Source organism: Bipolaris maydis (genome assembly GCF_028858645.1).
Source record: "Bipolaris maydis strain C4 unplaced genomic scaffold PSV08scaffold_1, whole genome shotgun sequence".
NCBI lineage: Eukaryota > Fungi > Ascomycota > Dothideomycetes > Pleosporales > Pleosporaceae > Bipolaris > Bipolaris maydis.
In genome coordinates this window covers 3,164,372-3,180,691 of record NW_027093857.1, presented here as the reverse complement: position 1 = coordinate 3,180,691, position 16,320 = coordinate 3,164,372, and the positions used below count along the sequence as shown (strand labels likewise).

The 16,320-nt window shown below is 52.0% G+C and overlaps 5 protein-coding genes across 5 annotated transcripts; 1 reads left to right on the top strand and 4 right to left on the bottom strand.

The window, feature by feature from the left end:
- Window positions 1-2,616: 2,616 nt before the first annotated feature.
- Window positions 2,617-4,161, bottom strand: PSV08DRAFT_193867 (aspartic peptidase domain-containing protein; the record flags this gene model as incomplete). Its single annotated transcript, XM_014219985.2, has 4 exons — window positions 2,617-3,473; window positions 3,541-3,689; window positions 3,749-4,031; window positions 4,089-4,161. 4 exons carry the CDS (start codon window positions 4,159-4,161, stop codon window positions 2,758-2,760), a joined length of 1,221 nt encoding a protein of 406 aa, XP_014075460.2. The 3' UTR covers window positions 2,617-2,757.
- A 1,663-nt stretch (window positions 4,162-5,824) lies between these two features.
- PSV08DRAFT_406856 (P-loop containing nucleoside triphosphate hydrolase protein) lies at window positions 5,825-8,123 on the bottom strand. The gene has a single exon (XM_014219984.1). The coding sequence runs from the start codon at window positions 8,073-8,075 to the stop codon at window positions 5,955-5,957; it is 2,121 nt and encodes a 706-aa protein (XP_014075459.1). The 5' UTR covers window positions 8,076-8,123; the 3' UTR covers window positions 5,825-5,954.
- A 146-nt stretch (window positions 8,124-8,269) lies between these two features.
- On the top strand, window positions 8,270-10,248 carry PSV08DRAFT_4322 (glycosyltransferase). Its single transcript, XM_066093961.1, has 4 exons — window positions 8,270-8,394; window positions 8,445-8,559; window positions 8,609-8,997; window positions 9,043-10,248. The coding sequence occupies exons 2-4, from the start codon at window positions 8,542-8,544 to the stop codon at window positions 10,103-10,105; spliced, it is 1,470 nt and encodes a 489-aa protein (XP_065950047.1). The 5' UTR covers window positions 8,270-8,394; window positions 8,445-8,541; the 3' UTR covers window positions 10,106-10,248.
- On the bottom strand, window positions 10,132-11,660 carry PSV08DRAFT_214587 (uncharacterized protein). Its single transcript, XM_014219982.2, has 2 exons — window positions 11,007-11,660; window positions 10,132-10,951 (listed from the first exon to the last, which is right to left on the bottom strand). The coding sequence occupies exons 1-2, from the start codon at window positions 11,191-11,193 to the stop codon at window positions 10,392-10,394; spliced, it is 747 nt and encodes a 248-aa protein (XP_014075457.1). The 5' UTR covers window positions 11,194-11,660; the 3' UTR covers window positions 10,132-10,391.
- Window positions 11,661-13,558: 1,898 nt separating this feature from the next.
- PSV08DRAFT_406853 (CASP C terminal-domain-containing protein) lies at window positions 13,559-16,165 on the bottom strand (the record flags this gene model as incomplete). Its single annotated transcript, XM_014219981.1, has 4 exons — window positions 13,559-14,867; window positions 14,918-15,759; window positions 15,816-15,983; window positions 16,039-16,165. The coding sequence occupies 4 exons, from the start codon at window positions 16,163-16,165 to the stop codon at window positions 13,785-13,787; spliced, it is 2,220 nt and encodes a 739-aa protein (XP_014075456.1). The 3' UTR covers window positions 13,559-13,784.
- Between the last annotated feature and the right edge of the window lie 155 nt (window positions 16,166-16,320).

The following is a 16,320-nucleotide window of genomic DNA, read 5'->3' as shown; positions in this document are numbered from 1 at the left end:
ATTATACAAACAAGGGTCCAAGTGCCTTTGCGTCACCTTGCACAGCAAAGATTGAACGTATGCTGGCGTAGTCCATTGAGCCAAGACCCTTGCGCTAGCAAGTACCGGTACTAGGTTATGTGTTCTTCTTTTGGTTAGACCGGGCGCTCTATGCAGGCTGAACACAAGACGGTTAGGCAGTATGCATTGTCCCTCACATGCACGCAAAACCTCTGCATGCACCAAAATCGTGTGCCGTTATTTCCACTTGATGAGAGAAAAACGGCCCATCACATGATTGCAATCCAATGTTCATTGGGAGAAGCAAGCATATCGGACCGACTTGAGAAACAAAAGCAGGTCTGCTCTACGGCCTTTGTATTGACAAGCAGGCATTGCTCGAATACATGCAGATCTGGAACGGCATTGGGTGAATCAACAAGTAGTGACTGGTCAAGCTTGTTTCAATTAGGAGGGTGCCATTCTGCTGCAATTGCGCTTTTGGCGTCCCGCCGTATCTTACTCAACACAGCAGAGTTGGGGAATTTGATTCCTACAGATCGACGGAGGTGTGACAACCCAGGTAAAAGCAAATTCTCAAAACTGGGATACACATCGAGGAAACTCGTCGACCTCCGTTGGTATCCACTCGTGCGTATCCTGATTACTTGTAGGGGATAGCGAAATCATTTCACCCGTCCTTTCAGTTGCCGAAGGACATGAGTAAATGGATACGTCAAAAATCCAAGACTATCCCATCCTCTGTCACAGTTTTTTTTTCATCTCCCAGTCTTCTAGTCTTTTGGAGCGGTGTGTTAGTCACAATGCCCACTCCCAAGCCAAGAAACAGCAAGACCATCAGAGGATGGAAATACATGTCAACACTGTAGGTTTGCATGGAAACGGCAATCCCAGTTAGAAGCCAAGACTTGACAAGTACATGCGGCTCACGCCATTAAATCATAGAGACCGGCTTTTGCACCGTCTTCTGCAGACTTGCATGTTGGACTTGACACTGCCACGCACACACACACACTCATCGCCCTCCCTGACTGTCTGCCCATCCAAACCCCACATTCCACTTTAATCATTCCCCCCCCCCTCCCTGGCCCAAACGCAAAAGGAAGAGAGAAGAAGAAAAAATGAGTGCAACTCGGCCCGAGCCAGCCGCAAAAAGTACCCCTCAGCCCTAGCGTATCCGTCTCTCCCCCTACTACCCCACCTCCCGAAAACCTCCCCCTACCACTAGTAAAAGGTCTACACTCCACCAAAAAAAAAATCACCTCTAGTACACCCCCCCATCATCTTGCCCGTATAAGCTAAGAAAAACCCCCCAATCAAACTTGCGCAATTCTTCCCTGTCCGACCCCCGAACCCCCCCCCCCCCCCCCCCCCCTCCTAACTAGACCACGTTTACACACATACACATATACACACCGCTGACATTCTTCGCTTGTCCCTGTAGTAGTACTAGTATGCGCTTGTCCTTTTCTCTCTCCGCCAACGCAGCCCCAACACGCATCGAGTATGTAAAACGGGCCGGGAGTACTAAGGGGGTGGGGGGTGTGTGAAGAGACAGTTTTAACACCCTGCTAGTATGTACTATCCTACACACACACACACACACGACTTTAACGACACATGATTTGTTCAAGGAAGATAGCGGCGCATTTTTTTTGTCTCGCGTCGGAACTAATCACCCTTCTGTTTTCGATGTCGCATGGAGAAAAATCTCGGGGAAGGGGGGTCTGGAATACATATGATGGGCTGATTGTCGAGCGATACTTACACGCACGCACACACACAGAGAGAGAGTATCTTTGGTGGTTTTATCTGGCATGTTGTATGTATGCTTTCGCCTCTCTCTCTCTCTCTCTTTCGGGCAAAATGTCGGCGGTGGGGGGGGGCGATCGGTTGCAGGGGCTGAGAATGGAGAGGGTTTACGTGCATGATAGTACAGTGCGGATTTGCTTTTTTTCCTTCTTCGAGGGAAAAAAGAGGTGGAGATAAGGGGGAGGGGGAGGAGGGGAGGTGTGTGTGGCTGCCTTGCAGGTCTGGAGTTAGTGGCGCTGTCCTTTGTTTTCTTCTTCTTTGCTTTTGTTACTTATTTGGGGTGGGGTGGGGGAGGGTTAAGGTCGGCTTTAAGGGGGGCCCAAGATGCGGAGGGCCTGGATTGAGGGTGGGATGAGTGCGGAGTGTGGAAGCTTGGGGTGCAGGAGGCTTAGGATAAGGGGATAGGGGACAAGGTTCAATTTGTTGTTGTTGTTTTGTTTGTAGATGTGGGTTGGCTTGGCTGGGGTTGTGGGATGCTTAGATAGACTGTCGAGGATGACGCTGATGGCTGGTGGTGTGTTAGGAAGTCGACATGCGTAGGGCTTGACTCGATTTTTGCCGGAAAGTAGGGATGACGCTTGTGATTTGGATAGAATGTGCGATAAAGGGGGGGGGTTGACATAAACTTGTTTTAAGGCTCTTGACTCGTAAAAGTTCCAAGGTCAGCATATATCAGCTGTCACAGTCCGTTAAAACTTACCGCAGACACTTTATCATGACAACAAAGTCCTGCATAAAGTGAAACAATACATTTGCAAGAAGTGGTAGAAATTTCAACAATTGATTGAAAATATGTACAAAAAGCGATTGCCGTAGACAGAAATTCATCAACACGCCCTAGAGTCCACCCAATGCTCTATGCCATTGCCATCTCTCAGTGACTCATCTCCACATGATCACCATGCAAACCTCATCAATAATATCCTCGGCACAGTTGCCAGCAGCTTAGTTACCAGACTGCTGAGCGAAACCGAGAGTAGGGCTGTTGTTGCCCATGTTGAAGATGACGTACTTGCTCTTGAGGAAAACATCACCGAAGATGTCCAAACCAAGGTCGGAATTCGACTGAAGACCACCGTAGCAGGTGCCATCGCCGTTAGGGGCAAAGTTGATGTACTCTCCGGGAATGGTCTGCTTGACGCCACTGACAACGATAGAGAAGTCTGGCAGGGTGCTGGAGCAAGGGAAGATGTAGCCTCCGGCCGAGTCGCTGTTTTGTGCGCCACTAACCTGTGCATAGTAGGCACTGAGGATAGAGTCATCGAGCAAGACAAGGGTGGTGCCGGTGTCGGCAATACCATCAATGCTTGCTGAAGTGGTCCTGCTGCCGACGGCGTAGGCAGTGGCGGGAAATTCCCAGAAGCCTTGGCTGGGATCAACGTTGACGTAGGTGATGGCACCGGTGTACTTGGTTGAGTCGATGAAGCCAAAGTCGTAGGAGCCAGCAGCGTGGTACTTGAGGCTGACAGAGAACAGCGGCTGGGCAAGCTGAGACTTTACGGTGTCAAAGAAAGTGGTCTGCTTGACAGGCCTAACCTCGTTAATGGAGCTCATAGCGAGGCCCAAAAGACCGTCAGTGGTGGTATCCTGGGTGAAGGAGGCCGAAACTGATGTGGCAGCCTCAACAGCCTGGGAAGTTGCTGTGATGGGACCAACAGTGACTGAAATAAAGTTAGCGTGAGTCCTGATAAGCACAAGAGTCTTTTGATGATTATATCGATCACTTACCCTTATCGGCGTACACTTTGCCAGAGGCACCAGATCCGTCTCCATAGGAGATCTTCCAGGTGTAACCACTCAGGACATTGGATGGGTTCACGGTGTAGTAAGAACGACCGCTGATTTGCGACTTGGGCTGGAGCGAAGAGAATACCCAGCTTCAGTGGCGTTAGTCTAAGCTCATGATGAGATAGCTGAAGCAGTGTGTCAAACTTACAGATCGGAGCTTCCAGTGTCAAAGTCCAATTGGAAAGTCTGTGTGCCAATGGTGACTGGGCACAAGTACGATGTATCGTACTGATCGCTAGGGGTGGCAGTGACAGAGCCGCTGCTTGCGCTAGCCTCAACCACGACCGTGTTTGCACGGTTCTCAGCCGCCTTGAGAAGGTTCTCAGGAACAGCCTTGCCGTACTTGCGTAGAGCCTTGACCTTTTCTGCAGGCCCGTTCTTCAGATGGGTAGAGTGGGGGACCTGGTTGATAGAAAAGGCGCCGCGTTTGTCTATATCCATTCCAAGGTCAGTCAAGATTCAAAAGGCAGTCCCCTTTTTTGACGTACCGAGCTGGATGGGGTTTGCGGCAACGCTGCCAGCAAGGGCGAGGGCCGCTGTGATGTTGATAATGGATGGCATAGTGGCAATGGACCGTGGAGACTCTTGAAGGCAAGCGAAAGAAGGGCAGTGGAGCTGTGATGGATACAAGACATAGAGGTTGGACTTGGCTTTATACCAAGCATTGCCATGAGCATGGCGATGTGAGGCCCACTTTCCTTGACGATGATGTGCTCCGTACCCTGTCGATAAGTCGTGTGTAGAGGGCGCTATGTTAGCGTGGACTGAGACATATCAGGGTGTTTAGTGGAGGATCAGTTTGGTCACGAAATTTGCTACTGCAGCCATTCATGGCAGGCAACCTGATTTGGACGAGCCGCGAATGCCTTGTGTTTATTGGGCTCGTGTTTCAAGCGTTTACCTGCTCAATCCGACCTGGCGTGGATCATGGGAGCGGGCCCCGAGTATGGGAGCGGGCGCATAGATGGACATGATTGTTCTCTGCAATCGACAGACAAAGAGGAAGGTGTCAAAAAAAAGCCTATCGTGTGTAGCCATAGGGCCGACTGAGTGTATGGTGTTGTATTGGTCAAGAGTGGGATTAGTAGTCAACGGTGTGTGCTAGCCGTCTTGGACGCATAGACAGTGATTTCCTTGATGTAGGGCTTGCACACAATAGGAAGGCTGCATTGACCGAACTGTTGGTAGCGTGGGTGGATGCGGCGATACTAAGAGTGGCGTTGGGGGTTAAAGTGCCAGGGGGGAAGAGTAGTATGCACCAGTCAAAAGATCAAGGTACTGCCAAGGCTTGCCATACCACGCTTAGCAGCGTTAAGCTCAAGCCAAGGCAGCCACAGCTATGAAACCAAGCAAGGCGAAACCCGGGGGATGCGTAGGGCACTGTCATCCTAGCCATTGCAAAGGTGCTGTGAGTATGGCAATTGTGCGATGTGCATGGGTGGGCGCTGCTGCGTGATCACATGCACTCTACATAGTACATAGACGACTGCTGTACTACCCACATACCATGCGGCCTGCCAACCGTGTCAGCGAGTCTAGTCCCATGGAACCATTTCAGACGGCCATGGAAGACAGCGATCGGCAGGCCGCCATGGCAAATGAAAGCCGTCGGGGGATACCCAGGACACGAAATTAGAGACTTTCGGCAGCGACTGGATTGGGTAGGTGGCCAAGTAGTCTTCGCTTTGGGCAAGGGAGTCGAGACGGCTGACGCGCAACTAGAGGATGTTCCCGTATGTTTTACAGGCCTGCAGTGTGTCCCGTCGAGGGCCGGGGCATGATGCGAATTTCGGTGTTGGCCAGTTAGCCAGTGTTTCTGGCAGGTGCGGCCTTGAACCTTCCTCTTTGGGCGACAGGCCGACAGACGAAGCGTCATATGCCTGCACACGTGCAACACGCCCATGGAGGGTACCAAGCCTTGGGATGCTCCTCTTGGACAACGCTTATCAATCCCTCGCAGCCTCGGCGCTGCCGCACATGCAGGCCTGCATGCCCTTCTGCCGCAACCCACCGATAACACCTCCTGCATGCTGTCCATGTAGACCTGTCTCCAGGCGTCGAAAAAGGTCCTACGTCACGGCACCTGCCGCTTTGACATATGGCCCGCAAGTCGACCTTCCAAGGGCCGATTGTCTCGAGCACATTTTTGCCCGCTAACCGCCGCCCTCTGCCCCGTTCTCCTCCAACCGCCTCCAGGCCAAGCTGCTATAGGAAGCTTGGTATTCACGCTTCATTCCATGCTACTCGCCTGCTTCGGACTTGGATGCTAATTGGGTATCATTTACAGCACTCGTCCTCTCCGCGCCTTTTCTACAATCCACTAACAACAACTCGCACGCACCGCAGCACCACAACTATCCACTTCCTGTCTGCCCGCTAACAGCACTCTCCAGCTGCTTGAGTGCCGCCCGGTACGCCTGCTTCTTCCCATCGCCCGTCACGGCACTCTCCTTCCACTCCATACGCTTAACCCTCTTATTGCCGCGTTTGATGCTGTCGCCCTTGGCTATTTGCTTCAAGAACCACGCCGCCTCCGTCTTGCTAAACAATGTCCACGCCTGTCCTGCCTTGCCAGCTCGCGCTGTCCTGCCCACGCGGTGCACATAGCTGGTGATGCTTGTCGGCAGGTCGTAGTTGATTACGTGCGTAATGTCGGGAATATCCAACCCTCGAGACGCAGCGTCTGATGCAATCAGAATCTTGATGGTCCCAGAACTGAACGACTTGAGCAGTTTGCGCGACGCATCTGCTGTCAATGCCCTAGTCATGGTCTGGAGATAGTTCTTGAATCCCGGCATAAGTGCACGCAACAAATGCGACAGGCGGGATGCGCTCTCTGTACTCTTGGTGAAGATTAGAACGCGGCCTGTTTGCTGCGACATTGAGGCTGCGCTGACTTGGCCAGCATCAGAATCAGAGTCAGACGAAGAGTCGGACGAAGAATCTGATGAGTCCGAATCCGATGACGAGTCTGCATCTTCATGTTTTTCGGCGAAAACAAAGCTGAGCAGCACGTGCAACAGGTGCAACGGCTTGTTCGCCCCATCGCCAACGTGCACGGCAAACTCTTCCAGCCTCGACGGTAGCTCGAAAACATTGTCTTCAGTTTCCAGAGGCTGCAGCTCTGTGCTTGCATCCTGCACAACAACCAGCTTCGGTCGCCTTAGCTTCAATGTCCCGAGTTTGCTGACGTCCTTTTCCATTGTTGCCGAAAGCACAACTTTAATCACCTGTCTTTGGGGCAACGCCACCGACCAGGCAGAGTTAGCATCCCGTACTTGCTTGGCCATTCGTTCTCGAGCATTCATGAATTCGGGTCGAGTTTCACCATGAACAGCATCCATCAGCACGCTCGCCCAGCCCTGGAAGTTTTGGTTAAGTAGCTGGTCTGCTTCATCAATGACAAGCCATCGGACATTGTTGAGCAGAAAGCCCGTTGTATGCTCAATGTGCTCCACAAGTCGCCCTGGCGTACATATGAGAATATCCACGCCCGAATCGTACTTTGGCACGTGTCCGAGAGACATTTTCTTCAAATCATCATATGGTCCTCCTCTTTCCATCAGGCCCGTCTGGTACTGCTGTGACGCTTTCTCATTGAGTTCTTGTGCTCGTTTCGGGTCGTATTGCGCCCTCATCTTGACAAGCTGCTTTTGTTCCGTGGCGAATGCAACATTGCCCAATGCTGTTCCAACTTTGATCCTTGTCCCAGCACATAATTCCTCGGCGACTTGAAGGGCCTGGTTGACAAGTTGTCGGCTTGGTACAACTATAATTGCCGAGAGTATGGGGACAGCGCGATCCTTGAGTGCCTCGATAATTGGCAGCAGATATGCTAGCGTCTTTCCAGATCCCGTCTTCGCAGAGACACAAATGTCGCCAAGATGCTGGTCAAAGCCAGGGTGTAGCATAGGTAGCAGTGCCGTTTGCACAGCCAAGGCGTTCTTGAACCCTTGTTTCTCTAGTTTCTTTACATATGTAGCGTCGACGCCAAGCTCGGAAAATGGGACCGTCTTGGATGCCTCGATGGTTGTGGGCTGAGCGAGCCATGTGGGAAGGGTAGAAAAGGTCGGCTCGTATATTGGCTCGGGAACGGGTGCTGGCTGTGGCATGGGCTCTAGATCGTGGAGCTCTTCCTCCTCTTCTTCCTTGTCAGCTGCCTCGTCTTCATGCTGCTGGCTCTTTGCCTCGGCTAGCTTTGAGGATTTTTCGAATTTGGAAAGTATGCTCTTGTGTTTCTTTGCGACCTCGTCACTCTCATCGTTTGCTTCGTCGGTTTCGCGCTTTCTCCTCTTTGGTTTTTTGATAGATTTTGGCACTGTATGATCTTCTACAGGCGTGGTCACAGACGCGACGACGGGCTCGTTCGTGTTATGCGCAGGATTCGAGGTTTCGCTGTGTACCGGGGTGGGTGAAGGCTGTTTTTGGGGCGCAGACGCAGGCGGCGCAAACCGCTTGAATAGAGGGCCAGCCATCGCGTGTGATATCCAATGCGATCCCCGTGTAGAGACTACTCAAGCAATAGTCTGAAAAAACCCGTGGCGCTTTATATTTGTTGCAGCAAAAGAAGTCATGCACTAGGAATTCCGGACCCTAGAAATTTGGTCGGAGCTTGGAGAGCCAAACGCCGACCAGTGACGCGCCTCGGATTGTACATGCACACATGCACACGCGACGAAGGCACCACTCGTCGCCCTTGGCCACCAATGCTTCGATGAGCTGTCATGCGTTCTTTCCTTGAGAAGAGTCGAGGAAACCGTCCTCCTGCACCGCCATCATGCCGTACAACATCGCGTTCGTACTCAATGCCCCTCGCGCCCTCCACCTGAACTAACACGCTGCAGTATGGTCAGCGACAACTTCTATCCACAGCCCGGTATGAAACATGCCAGCAGGCAATAAACTGTCTTCTCATATCCTACAGGAGGAGTAGAGAGTCACATGTACCAGCTATCAAGTGTGAGCACCCTCGAAGCCGCTAGCCCGTGACTTGTCCTTACCATCCCAGAAACTCATCGACCGTGGACACAAAGTCATTGTCATCACCCACGCCTATGCCGGCCGAAAGGGCGTGCGATACCTGACCAATGGACTCAAAGTCTACTATGTTCCCTTCTGGGTCATCTATCGCGAGACCACCTTTCCTACCGTCTTCTCCTTTTTCCCCATCTTCCGCAACATTGTCATCCGCGAGCGCATTGAGATCGTCCATGGACATGCCAGTCTGAGCAGCCTTTGCCATGAAGCCATTCTGCATGCGCGCACAATGGGCCTGAGGACAGTTTTCACCGACCACAGTCTGTTTGGTTTCGCTGATGCTGCAAGCATTTTGACCAACAAGTTGCTCAAGTTCACCTTGAGCGACGTGGATCATGTCATCTGTGTTAGCCATACTTGGTGCGTCTTTTCAATGCCTCATCTTCATTTGCTAACCAATAGTAGCAAGGAGAACACTGTGCTTAGAGCATCTCTCGATCCCCTCATGGTCTCCGTCATTCCCAATGCAGTAGTCGCCGAAAACTTCCGTCCTCTTTCGCAAAACTCGCAAGACGCAGTCCAGCCCAAGGCGCCGGGTCCTCGGCAGCCCATGGACCCGGACGAGATCATCACAGTGATTGTAATACAGCGACTATACTACAACAAGGGCACTGATCTGTTGGTAGCCGCTATCCCTCACATCATTGCGGCGAACCCAAACGTTCGCTTCATAATTGCCGGGAATGGTCCCAAGGCTATCGATCTTGAACAAATGATCGAACGGAACGTGCTGCAGGATAAGGTTCTCATGATCGGCCCGGTCCGCCACGAAGAAGTGCGTGATGTCATGGTGCGTGGGCACATCTACCTCTGCCCATCATTGACTGAGGCATTCGGTACGGTCATTGTAGAAGCTGCCTCATGTGGTCTCTATGTTGTAGCCACAAGAGTAGGCGGTATTCCAGAAGTCCTACCCGCCCACATGGTGGAATTTGCGGCACCCGAAGAGGACGAACTTGTCGAAGCGACCGGACGCGCAATTGCCAAACTGCGGGCAGGAAAAGTCAGGACAGAGCTGTTTCACAATCAAGTCAAGCAAATGTACTCGTGGACCGACATTGCGCAAAGGACAGAACGAGTATACGATGGTATCAGTGGTGTGATTAGCCATGACGAATTCTATCAGGGTGCAGGGGCAGCTGGTGCATGGAGCGCTACTCGGGGTCGAGCAGGTGTGCAAAGCTTCGCCCTCATTGAACGACTCAAGCGATATTATGGTTGCGGGATCTGGGCCGGCAAACTCTTCTGCATTTGCGTCATTGTCGACTACCTCATCTTCGTCGTGTTGGAAATGTTTGCGCCCAGGTCAAGGATTGACATTTGCAAGGACTGGCCCAAAAAAGCCGTCCAGCCAAAACCAGAGGCAAACAAGAGATATTTGCGTAATATAGATGACGACACGGGAGTGCTTAGAAAGAGGAGCTCCAGATATCGCAAGCCGAAAAGAGATGTACTAGAAGATAGATGAAAAAGAAGCGAAGACATGGAAGTATTTTTGAAAAAAAGGGACTTTTTTATTGTTCAATATTACGACTACTGTCGCTCAACCTATGAGCATGACAGAGAATCGTCAAGAAGGTATAATGCTATCTACTCAAAGCCCGTAGGCGGTATATCATACCGGAACGCTGAACCGGTAACTCCTCCCATAAGAAACAAAAAAAAACGCCAGTAAAATGCTTTGTACAAGAACATGGAAGAAAGGAAGAAGGAATCAGAAAAGTCATTTCACACATGACCAACCCTCATGGAGCTCAAGCATAGAACCAGTACTGCGCACTGTACTCGACGGTGAAGCTACCCTCGATGCCCTCGCACGTCTTGGGCGCAACACCGCCGGCAGTGTGTACCCGGTAGACCTCTTTGTAAGCCCAGTGCTTGTCAGTACCAACAGTGGCATTGAGCTTCAACCACGGGACGCTGCCGAGACTGTTGGTACCCAAGCTGGCGGTGGTAGGGGCTGGGCTCTTTGCATCGACGGTGCATTCGACACGGCCGTAGTCGACATCCTGGGTCTGGAGCATGAAGAGTGGGACGCCGGCGGCGGTGAACTCGTGGTGGCCCGACAGGCGCTTCTCGGCCTCTGGGGAGACGGGAATGGCGTAGTTGAGGGCTAGGTTGGTGACTTTGGCGAGCGTGTCCGTGTTGAGGCGTGCGGCGTCGCAGGTTACGTTGAAGAGGGAGGCGACGGCGCCGACAGCTTTGGGGACGTCGGAGGCGGTGGACGAGGCGCAGGTGTAGTTTTGGGTGCCGCGGCCGATGGCGATGTGGCGGAGCGAGGTGCCTTGGGCTGGGGCGGCGAAGGGAGTGGGGGCTGGGTGGATTGTCAGCATATGCGGGTGGGTGGAGGAGGGTGAGAGGGGACGTACCATTGGGAAGCTTGACGTTGGTCAAATCACAGAGAGCGTCGGTCTTCTTCAGCTGCTCGTAGATACCGACGGGCAGGTTCTGTCTCGGGATGAGTGCCGCGATCGAATCGGCATTCTGTGTTGGAGCGGCGAAGAGAGCGGCAGGCGCAAGAGCCAAGACGAGGCTGATGGAGGTCGAGAAGATCATTTTCGGGTTGGAGGCAGTAGAGTGCTTAGGTAGATGTAGGTGTTGTTGTGGTGTTTGTGTGTAACCGTCGATTCAAGGTTGTTGACAGGCACCGTTATATATATCCCCAAGTAAAGGAAGGTGCAAGTGAAGGTGAAAAAAATAGACCCTGACCACACCGATCTTTTCCCAGAATAGATCTCTCTTTGGTAAAGGTGCGTGAGCGTGAGTTGTCTTTGTTGCTGACTGCTGATGCTTCCTCTTTCGTAAATAGAAAAAATCTCGGAACGGAATCTATCCGTAGTTTAAATCGAGAAGTGAATTAGATAAAAAAAAAATCACAAGATGAGTGAACCGAATGCAAGATTCCCAGAAAAGAAACTCAAGGCAAGAAACAACCCCAGTAACAATGGAAGACCGTTATTCGTGGAGCGGGAGAGGGTGAGAGAGAGGGGAGTAGGCGTGCGTGAGTGTGTATGAGAGTGTGTGAGTAAGAAACAAAACAAAGCCGTTCTCCAGCAGTTCCTATATACACAAATTCCCCCTCATAGAAACTCTAGACCAACGTACGCGACACGACAGCTTGTTTTCCAGCGCGTAGTCGACATAGTACCCGACCCACAAACCGACATGGGGTTCTGAATTGCCCAAAACCCAGTCGTTTACACTTCCCCCATGCCACGACCGCTCTGTTGCCGCCGTAGTCCCCACTTTTTTTGGACCCTTGCAAGCCAGAGAGAAAAAGACCCCAAATATAGCTGGCAGGGGTGCGATTGGACCACAGCGCTCGACAACAGCCATGCACGAGCGGGAGGGGGGCCGTGCGTTTTCTGCCTTTCTTTTTTGGCTCGCTTGACTACCGAGGCGTCCAAAGGCGAGGAAGAACGAGAAAAGAGATTGACGCGTTCGGTTCTACGCCACATGGGGAGCTGGCGCGAACGCCTGACGGGGGAGGCGGGTTGAGCAGTGAATATCCTGGGAGCGGAGCGTGAAACCGGTGCTGGTCATCATGAGCGATGATTTCATGGTTAGTCGTACGTAGTCATCTGGCTACACGTGAACACATACTTTTACGCTGATGCCATGCTGACCGCAAGCATGACGCTGTTCTCCAAATACGCAAGGCTTGCGTACACACACACATGCAGCTTGCATGTTACGCCCTACACGCAACTCGATCCAACAATACACCCATATCTCGCAAAGAAACAAGTATCATTACCCACAAACACCACACCAGCATCTCAACACCGGTGGAAATTACGCTCACCCCAAAATACCTCCCTTCCTTCGCGCAAACCTCCCAACGGGGGGGGAGGAGGAGGAGGGGGGGGGCAACGCAACCCACCCATCCACCCGCAGAGCCGCCCGTACTACACCATACATAGCCCTTTTCCTTCCTATTTCCCACTTTCCCACCTACCCGCCCTCTGTTTACCATGCCCCCCCTCCCCCGGGCACCAAACCCCTTCCAGAAGGTCGCCAGATCAAAATCGCTAGAACAAGGAAATAAATAGATACATCAAAGTTGTCCCTTAATATAGCCTGACAACCCGATATTGACAGCTAATATGGCTCCACTGGGACTAGCCGCCATTGTCGGGGGGGGGGGGGGGCGTGCGAATGCAGCCAATCATGTGGGCGGGAGGGGTGCCGGGCGCGAAGATGGGCGCGTGGAGGTGGCTGGCAAGGCCGGCCGGGTAGCGGATGGGCGAGTGTTGCATGGCGTTCGGATAACTACCCGTAGTGGTCGTTGTTCTTGTTCGTTTTTTCTTCTTCTCTCGGTGTGGAGAGAAGCAGGCTTGAGTCAGGAAAATGGCCTGATTTACATGATGGAGGTCAATTGAGTGCATGTGGGGAATGTTTTTTTTTTTGTCTAGTACTATCAAGGTGTACAAACTACTCTGAGTTCTACTATGTTTTACACACCAAAAGTTTCTTGGGCGCATCGCTGTGCCCAAGATCCAGACGCCAGAAAGAACTTGCTTGGAGGTTTGGATGGATGACACGGATTCAACTTTGTTTCCTGTCATTTCTGCTGCTACTGTGAAGCGCGTGTACAAGGAATGTCTGCCTCTCTTGGAAGGAAGGTTTACGACTGGGCAGGTGTAGAAAAAACTATTCGTCGAGTGTTTAGCGCTTCCAATTATTCGAGTGTTTGAGGACACAGCCGCCGGATAGAGCCAGTGCCGGTGCATTGTCATACCAAGGAAACCTGTTTGCACAAGGCAAAGTCTAGAATCCTGTGGCCTTGGATTTTGGACATGTTTTGATTGCCAATTGCTAGGCGTGTGGGTCTAGTCTTGTGAGAGGTGCGTGTGACTTGGTGTTTTCGAATATCCTCAGTATGCCAACCACATGTCGAAAAAATGGAAAAGGGCGTTACACATTGTACACAGCTTGCTTAAACAAGAAGGAAAAAGAGGCAAAAAAAGAGCAGGTATCAGTACCCGATTCAAAGTCCAGATTGTACCAGGCGCGTACGTATATGGCCGAAAGGTGTAACTCTACATCCCGACAAGAAGGGAAAAAGTCACTCGTGGAAACGACCCTAATAGTACATGTCCAAACAACAAACACCATCCTGTGTCCCCATGACCTCTCAAACTGCATCACGAATGGCCCTCATTCTCATTATGCCAAACATGTGTGTCTTCAGCCCCTGGAAGAGGCCCTCCCGGTCCGGCAGCAGCAACAGCCGCTGCTCCAGCCCCCGCCTCGTAACTAAAAAGAAAATAGAAAACCATGAAATGAAGCGCTAGCAGATATCCCGCAAACAAGTTTCGACTCGTACGCGTCTGCAGCACAAACTTGGTGACGCGTAATATCATGCGTTCGAAGAGGTGCATACGCTTCATTGCTCGGGCGCTTTCGCGACCCCTGAAGGCCGCAAAAGGGCTGATATTGGACTCGTATGCTGAGCGGTATTTTGTATCCACAGTCGAGGCGCCTCCATCGCCCATGTTAATGGCTGAGGGGTTCGGGTTTGCGGCAAAGCTCGAGGCACTGGATGCAGGGCCCCTGTTGACCGCATTGTAACTGCTGATATACCTGGTCTTTTCATAGAGATCCAGGTTGTCCTTTTGCAAGGCTCCAACTTCGCTTCGGAGAGAGGATATGGTCTGGTAGGACTTCTGGAGCTCGGCTTCGAGTTCCGAGTTCCGCTTCTTGAAGCGATCGCGCTGTGCGGTGACCATGGGAAGGATGCCTGAGCCTCCTCCCATTTCACCGCCTCCACCTCCTGCACGAAGAGAAGCAAGCGTTGGGGCTTGTGACGAATTGTCGAAGCCTGAGATGATTGATGATGTTGGGGACGAGCGACCCTTTCGACCACCAAAGGATGATTGTGGGAATCGCGAGACATATGTACCCGCGACTGACATACCCGAAGGATCAAAGGCATTTGTAGCCTCTTGCTGGACTTTTTCGAGGTCAGCCTCCAGGGTCTCGTTAAGCTGTCGTGACTTCTCCAACTCCATGTTTGTACTTGACAGCTCCTCTTGAAGCGCCTCTAGCCTGCTCTGCAGGTCTTGATGTGACACACGCATGACTGTAAGCTCATTACTAAGCTTTTTGTTACGAGCAAGCAGGAGCTGTTCCAGCGTCTCTCCCTTGCCTTTGCCGGATGCACCATTTTGTGAGAGTGCAATCTCAGTAGCCTCGTCATCGTCATCACCAGTTGCGAACTCGATTGACTAGCACAGATTAGCATACATACACGATTGTATACCCTTAGAAGTCATACCTTCAAGACCTCAAGTTCTTGCTTGACGTTCTCGTAGTCGCTCCATTTTTGGACCTTTTCGCGGAGCGCTTCTTTCTCGCTCTTTAAAGACTTGATCTCCCGTTCCAAACTCCGCATTTCGGTTTCCAGGCGCGTCCTGTCGGAGTCCTTTTCGAAACGCGCATTTTCCAGCTTTCGTAGGAGTGACGAGTTTTCAGATCGCAGACGTAGGAAGGCAGGGTCGTCTTCAATTGCGACTTGTTGAGCAGGCGCCGATGCAGACTGAGCCAACTCCAGACGTAGTTGTTCGTTCCGGGCCGTAATCTCAGCCAACCGGTGGCTTGTTCGCTCAAGTTCCGAGCTGACAATCTCAAGCTCCGCAGCTGTGGCACCTCGACCTCCTTCTTCGGCGGCCTCTCCCTGGCCAAGTCGCTGTGAGACTTCATAACTGGCCTTGAGCTCCTTCAGCAGCCGATCCTGGTTCTCAACCTTCTCTTCCAGGGCCTTCTCCTTAGACTCCCAGTTGTCCTGTTTCTCGCTCAAGACAGCCGACCATGATGCTTCAACCTCCTTGATCTTGCTGTCGCGGCTATCTTCAAGAGCCTTCCGTGCGGTGCGTTCCTCTTCCAGTTTCTTCTCCGACTCGTCGAGCTGTGTTGTAAGTTTGGCTACGGTTTTCTGCAAGCGCTCGTTTTCAGACGTGAGTTTCGGCACAAGCTCCTCGGATGTGACGAGGGAGTCGACGGAGGCTTCGAGCAGAGGATATGGGTCGGGAGCCTCGGAAAGCGGCGAGTAGACTTGGAAGAAGGCGGCTTGTACGGTCTTGGACTGGTTGGATATAAGATCAATGAAGTTTTGGTAAGCTGTCAAGTTGGCTTAGCATAAGCAAGTCAATCCCAGTGCGCTGCTACATGCTTACACTTGAGGAGGCCTTTGATGTCGTTGAGTTTGCTCGCGTCGTCTTGTTTCCTAAAGTCTTTTGTCTTTTGCGCGAGGTCTTTTCTTTGTGTGAGAGTGTCTCGCTGGTGCGCAACGAGGTCCGAGGCTACGGTATCAAGTTGTGGGATGAGCGTGGTGAGGTCGATGTCTGGCGCATTGTTAGCCTATATGTGCAGATTGGTTCTGCAGTGAGCAGTCCATACTTCTCCATGCACCGATGGCCTTTTGGAACTTGTTGCCTTCTTCGGGAACATGTCCGGGTTCTTGCGATTGCTCGCTGGTGGCTGGTGGAGCCACGACGGTGTCCTCCATGTCAATGCCACCCTCCATGGTAGCGTTGCGGTCGTCGGTACCAGCTGTGGAAGAAGTATAGATATTTGCGTGCAGCACTGGATCTCGAAGACAGCGCGTTGAAGGTGACGAGGTGGACGTGGTGGGTTACGTATGCATGCCAGGTGCCCATGAAACTGCGGAGGGTGCGGCGT

Coding starts and splice junctions, on each gene's coding strand:
- PSV08DRAFT_406856 (XM_014219984.1), bottom strand. CDS start 8,075: ATGGCTGGCCCTCTATTCAAGCGGTTTGCGCCGCCTGCGTCTGCGCCC.
- PSV08DRAFT_4322 (XM_066093961.1), top strand. Junction 8,998..9,042: donor ATCTGTGTTAGCCATACTTG/GTGCGTCTTTTC, acceptor AACCAATAGTAG/CAAGGAGAACACTGTGCTTA.
- PSV08DRAFT_214587 (XM_014219982.2), bottom strand. CDS start 11,193: ATGATCTTCTCGACCTCCATCAGCCTCGTCTTGGCTCTTGCGCCTGCC. Junction 10,952..11,006: donor CAACGTCAAGCTTCCCAATG/GTACGTCCCCTC, acceptor CAATCCACCCAG/CCCCCACTCCCTTCGCCGCC.